The sequence below is a fragment of the Cicer arietinum genome, chromosome 3, assembly GCF_000331145.2.
Source record: "Cicer arietinum cultivar CDC Frontier isolate Library 1 chromosome 3, Cicar.CDCFrontier_v2.0, whole genome shotgun sequence".
NCBI lineage: Eukaryota > Viridiplantae > Streptophyta > Magnoliopsida > Fabales > Fabaceae > Cicer > Cicer arietinum.
In genome coordinates, this window is record NC_021162.2 from 72,688,887 (window position 1) to 72,696,078 (window position 7,192).

Sequence of the window (7,192 nt, forward strand, 5' to 3'; positions counted from 1 at the left end):
ATATATGGGTCTACATGGGTGCAGGTCGACTCGACAACCCGATCATCCAATCCAACACAACCCAGTTTTTACCTGTACCTAGTCACTTTCGGGTCCGACCCAACCCAACCCGATGAAACCCGCTTATATTTGGTTCGGGTAATGGGTTTAACAATTTGAACCTGTCGATCCGTAGACGTTATAGTTTTACATAATAAATGTGTAAACGAAAAACTTATGGTTATGTTTATAATGAATTTAGTTTAAATTTTTTACATTTGTTAAATACAATTTTTTTAGTTAAATACAATACATTTGAGTTAAATACTGTTGTTTTATGTACTTGATGATTGTTAATTTTTTTTGTTGTTGAGAGGTTGATGATTTTTTTAAATAATTGAATGATTTGATTGAAATTTTATAGTTTTTAACATATTCAAGTATTAAATATATTTTCATCCAATATATTTTTCCGTAAAATAAAAAATAAGTTATTATTTATATATAACCCGTCAACCTAATCCGTTCTTGATTGGGTCGGTTCGATTCGAGTTAAATGAAAAAAAATACGAATTTAATACTTAACTCAACCCAAAAATAATTGATTGGATGAGTATCGAATTTTATCAAAATCGGCCCAACCTAATCCACGTACACCTCTACCCAGATATGTCCTTTTATCGTTAGGGAACTTTTATTTTTGTAAGAGAAATGTCTAGTGGACCCAAATAAGATGAGTTATACACAAACCTTTTTAAACGTGTCATGTGTGAAAAGAACAAATCTAAAATTCTGATTTCATATATGTAAATCTTTCTGTACCCACCATTTGTTACAAATATATACGGTTGATTGTGAATTTGTGATACATTAGGGTTAAAAGAAATATACCAATCACTAAGTTTAATTTTTAATATAAGAAATTATAAATTTATAATTCAATTAAATATTAATATTTTAAAGAAAAAATTACAAAACTTTAAAAGATATGCATAGTGAATATATAAGTAACTAAAATCCAAACACATATTAAAAGATAAATTCATTTGAAACAATAAAAGTAATTATGTGTATGATTAATTAAATAAATTTATCTTTGAAGAAAATTAAATTAGATAAGCACTCACTTAAAATTGTGAATTTTATAAAGCTTTCCACTCGAATAATAACTTATACAATTGATACTAAAAATTGTAGTTATCACTACGAACTCCACTAAGAAAAACTACAAATCCATAACAATGACATTACTCATTCCCATAAACTATTTTAATATAGACTAAAAATATGGATTAATTAATTTTACATACGTGCCTTAAATTAGTTTCTATTAAGCAGAATTTTGATGCATGAATCGTTTAAGGATATGGATGACCTCTTTTGCAACTTGTGAATATGAATCATGTGTGAAAAATCCATGTTCACACCCCTCAAACTCAACATATTTAATGTCTTTTCCCATTCCTTTCAACCTTTTAGCATAGTCTTCAGCTCTATCTTTAAGCAATTCATTGCCACCAACAATCACCAAAATGGGATCAAGCTTCAATTGTTCAAGATTTGGGCTGCTAGGTCCAAATGGATTCGCAAATGGATGATCTCTGCTCTCTCCAACAGGCATCGATAGCCTCCAAAATCTGAAAAATTGGAAATGGTAAAAAAAATTAATACAAGTAAACAAATTATCACATTTTTTTTAATTTTACCCTCAAATTCAACTCATCACAAAATGAAATAATTAGTCAAGTTCTTTTATGGTTAAAAGGGTTCCATGATATGGTATTTTAAGATTAAAAATATAATGTTAACTGTATATCTATATTGATTAAATCGCGGAAAAGGTTTAAAAATAAAATATCGAAAGTAAGAAAGAAATTTTAATTTTAAATTTAAGAAACTTACGTAACTACTAATTAATTAACATTTTTCTACCATGAAAAAAATTCTTCGATTGAGAAATAAAAATTTAGTTTATCATTACTATTCTATCAAGCATTTTTTTACTAGTATTTATATTAAACATTTAAAGAAAATATACTTTTTGCATGAAAAAGAAAAAAGAAAAAAAAGTCTATGTAATATAGACCTCCATAAAAATTGTCAAAAATGGATCCTTATTATTTTTAAAAAAGATAAATTTTATAAGAATGAAAAATAAATCTAATATTTTATTAAAATTTATTAAAAAAAATGTAAGACCCATCTATAGAATAGGGCTGTGCTAGACAATCCCAAAATTTATTTGGTATATATTTTAATTTATAAACTTATGCATCAAGTTTCCATTAAAAAACATTTATGTATCAAGGTCCAACCTATTAGACTTCTAAAAAAAGTAAAATTTTTATTTCATAAATAATTTTATATTTTAAAGTGTCCAAAAATTAATTTTTAATAAAAATTAATAACTTTACTAAAATATTAATAATGAACATTTTAAAACATCACATATTAAAATTGGTCTTACGTTAATATGCATCAGGGCCGACCTTATCATCAAGACATATATTACAAAATCCTACTTTAACTTTAAGAATCTCACGATCAATGTTTTGTCCTTCTCATGTAATTTTTTTATTGAGTCATAAAAACTAAATATTTAATCGTGGTCACCATTCTATTGCGAACTTTATTTCATTGTCACATTTGAATAAGGTACCGAAAAGTTGTCTTTATTTGTTGCTACTTGAGAAGCATATTGGATAAGGCCAGGAATAAATTTTACTACTATATATATAAAGATAAGGTTAGGAATAAATAAATTATTTGGAATTCGAATGAAATATAAAAAATAAAATAAAATCAGAGTATGTGCTTTTAAAATGGTCTTGAGATAAATTCTCTAAAATTTATTTGGTCTTTGAAAAATAAAAAGTATCAATTTGATTATAAAAAATCTCAAGTTATTGTCAAATTAATAACTTTAGCTAACTTGTAAGAACATTTTAATTCCATAAGATATTCTTGTGATGCTATTCGGACCGATATTTGAATTTTTTAGGATTACATTAGTATATTTTTCATCTTCAAACGACCAAATAGACCCCCATATGGCATATATATCCTATGGAATGAGGAAAAGTTAATGATTTTGTCCTTTAAGAATATCGAATTGTACATGTGTTGATGGTTGATTAGTGAATAAAATCGTATTTAATTGCAAAATCTTATTCAAATCTAAGACGCTGATTTATCGGTTGAATTAAACTTTATGAATCCTCTTGCATCTTGTGTATAATAACTCTACATTTTAAACTTATTATATTGTTTTTTATCACATATTTCATGGCCATTCGAATTGGAGAGTAACTACAAAAACCCGATGAGTTTGAAAGCAATGGAAACCTACTTTATAAAAAAAAGAAAGAAGAAAAAGTTTATGACAATAACGTATCTATAATATTCTCCATAATTTGTGGACAAAATTCTCACGATATGCGCGTGTGGTGTCGCCAACAAGGACTCATCAAGTGTTTTCACTAATCACTTCAATTTTGTGATAATTTTAGCATTTCCAAACCATCATTGCCGTATTGATTTCCTACTTTTAAATAACAATCATTACATAATTTTTTTTTTCACAATAAATATCGTTTAAAATTTTTATACGTTTAAAAGATAAAATATTTATTTTACTAAATTATTCAATTTAATTATATTTGAATTATTAATCATTATCAATAAAAAATACAATAATATTTTAAAAATTATCTATATAATAATCATTAAATATTATAAAAAATTAATTAAAATTATATTTAAAATTGTAAAAGACATCGATTTTGAGATTTTTTTTTATTAAAGTGGACTAATTATGATACGGAGGAAGTATAGACTTGTTCTGATCTTAAATATAGCAACTTTTAAATCAACAAAAGATGATTTATTTAATCCAATTTTCGTTGACCTTAAGTTGAGTTTTTATATATTGTTTTTAGATTCAAATATAAACAAAAATAATTATATCTCCACTAATTAATTATGAATGCTAGTTAACTTTATTTAATTTTTTTTATGTAATCAAAATATTGACTGTATTCTCCGAATTTAATTTTTTTATGTAATCAAAATACTAAGTGTATTCTTCGAATTGCTACTTCTTTTTATTTAATTTTTTGAGTGTGTCTAATACAAACTTATAAAAAATATCTAAAATGGATCTTTACTATTTTTAATAAAAAATAAATTTATCAATATAAAAAACGAGAATAGATAAAATATTTTATTAAAGTTTATTTAAAATAGTGAGATTTATATTTGAACTAAGACAATGTTAGACAACTCCTTAATTTTCTATGACATTTTGCTTTATGAGAACATTAATTGAATATTACTTTTGGAATCTTAACATTAATATATGATGAAGTCGGTTATAATTTATTCATACACAAATCCATCAAACATAACAATTTTTTACTTGTATTTAATAGAGAAGAACAAACATTTATGTTAAAGGTTGTTTTGCATTAAAAAAAGTAGTGTTGACCAATAAGCAAAATTGATATAGATGGTAAAATTATCATTTTTCTACAAAGATGATAAAATTTATCATTGGTGATTTTTCTAAAATAATACCTTTTAGTACGTATTATCAAGAAACTAATAAAATAAATATATTTATTATAATTAGAAGGAAAAAAATCACCAATCATAGCATTATTGTATTAGTATTAAATAGTTTAAAAATAATTAGTTTTTATTATAATAATTAAATATATTTTTGTTTTGTTTGTAATAGTATTAAGAAGAATATCATAAAGATATAAAGCTAGAACCTTACAAGGTGGAAAGGGGTATATACCAAATAATGGTATGACATGGCTTGTATGTTGTGTGTCACATATACCATGCCATGGCAGACATTTGTATTGGTCTATATAAATTACTCCTTTCGTTTTAAAATAACTAACGAATTTGTAAAATGAAATTGTTTTAAAATAAATAATTATTTTAATTTTTTAATATATATTTTTTTATTGTATTATTTAATTAATATTACTTGTATTATTTATAATGTATTATCTTTCATTATATATTTAAGACATTAATAATGTACCAATACTAACAAAAATAATTTGATAATGATATTCTCTAACATTTAATTTATATATTTTTTAATTAGTATGAAATGAATAGATGACTTAATTATTTTAGAATGTAAGGGTACATGTTATTTGTCTAAACTTCTGAACAAATGATCGGGTGCCATTTTCGCAATGCTTCATAAAAAGTAGGTGATGTTTTTTTAGTATAAATTAGGTTTAGACGTTATTAATGAAATGTTAATCTACCAAAAAAAAAAAAAAATCAAAATATTGAAAAGCAATAATGTGGATGGAAATTGCATGTGAACATATAAAAGTTCTCAAATAATTTAATCATGATTATGTACGAATTAAATATTATTATTAATTACCAACTTCTGACTTACATATATTTTGCATAAGAAACACATAGTATTATAAAACATTTTGTTTCAACGTGGATGATATAAAAATGTTAATTACTAATTATTTATCACGATTGTAATTAATTTTTTCCGACTTGGTAAAACAGCAACTTAACAACAATTGAGATAGTAGTTGTTTTTTTACAAAAGTATTACCATAATGTTAGAAGAATAGTGCTAACAGTATTCTGTTTACGACTCTCTTTTTAATATAGAATTCATATTGAGTAGGTATACTACTTTGGACTAAGGGATTAAAAATTTAAAAGTGTTAGAAGTCAAAGAAATATAGCGAAAAAATTAGTATTATATGAAGGTGGATGCTACATTTCTTGGTGGATCACTTTTAAAAATCATTAGAAGATCTAATGATATAGAAAATATTGCTCAAAGTATAATTTAACATTTGTTTTGGTTTGAGTTTGATTAAAATATAAATAAATAAATAAGTAAATAAATGTATTTTTTCAAATTTATTTCGTCCAAATTAATTTTAATAAAGTAATCTTTTTTAGTTATAAAGACTAAAAAACCCATTAATTGATGAGTATCATTATATTTAGAGTTTTATATAGTTTTTAAGTACTAATAATTAGTGAATCATTTATTAATATTTTATATATATAAGATTTATTGACTAAATCACAAGAATTAATAAAATTTATTGATAAATTGAATTGTTTTATTAATTTAATCTTGAAAATAGAGAAATAATTTATTTTATATAATATTTATTACAAATTGTATAAAAAAATTATAATATAATTAATAATATGTTAGTAAAAAATAATTAACATAATTATAAAAGAAAAAGAAAAAAAAAATAGATACAAGAGTTTGAGTAATATCTAACTTTTTAGGATAAAAAAAAAAGAAGGTAAAATGTTGTAAAACAAAAATTACTCTGACCTGTCTAGTAAGTCAAGATTCAACGTTGGTTCGGAGGGTCCTTCCTCGGACTTGGTTCGAACCTCCCCGCCAAAAAACGGCGCCAAAAGAACATAACCTCTTATCCGAACCGGTTCAATAGCGGTTGGATCCGAACCAAACCGAACCGCAAGCTGGTGCGCAATGTTCCCACCAGAAGAATCACCCACGACAAACACACGGTCAAAGTCAACGTCCTCACTCAACCATGTTTCTCCCTCCTTCAAACTCAACCCTTGTCTCTGAATCCACCTCACCGCATCGACGGCGTCTTCCACCGCGGCAGGAAGACGGTGCTCCGGTGCAAGGCGATAGTCCGGTGCAACCACCACCGCTTGAAGAGCCGAGGCGAGACGCACGCAACAGTTGTGAATGTGGGGCCACGTACGTGAGCCGAAACAGAAGCCTCCACCGTGAAGGAACACAATGATTGGAAGTTTGTTTTTTTTAATGTTGTTGTTGGGTTTGTAGAGACGGAGAGAAAGGTTGAATTTTTTGTTGAAGAGAGTGTCTTTGAAGGTTACGGAGTTGTCTTGGATAATGGGAACTTGGAATTTGATGCTGTTGGAACGGTTAATGGAACCGTCACTATAGAGTTGGAGGAAGCCCATGCAATCCTCTACTACGTGCGGAAGGGAATCCATTAATTAATATATTATTCTATGATATAATATTCTTGTCTTTAATGTTTTATTTGCAAATGCAAATTTCAAATGATGCTTGAGATGCTACGAGGGAGGAAAATATGTATATATAGACCCACAATGCTCGATCGGGGTACGTTTGCTATTAATGTAACATATTCAGGGTAATTGTGTAATTTTATAATGATATATA

The 7,192-nt window shown here is 25.9% G+C and overlaps 1 protein-coding gene across 1 annotated transcript; it reads right to left on the reverse strand.

Annotated features, from left to right (window-relative positions):
• Window positions 1-1,102: 1,102 nt before the first annotated feature.
• Window positions 1,103-7,084, reverse strand: LOC101514764 (strigolactones hydrolase CXE15). The gene is made up of 2 exons (XM_004494232.4): window positions 6,338-7,084; window positions 1,103-1,616 (listed from the first exon to the last, which is right to left on the reverse strand). Exons 1-2 carry the CDS (start codon window positions 6,997-6,999, stop codon window positions 1,310-1,312), a joined length of 969 nt encoding a protein of 322 aa, XP_004494289.1. The 5' UTR covers window positions 7,000-7,084; the 3' UTR covers window positions 1,103-1,309.
• Window positions 7,085-7,192: the final 108 nt, after the last annotated feature.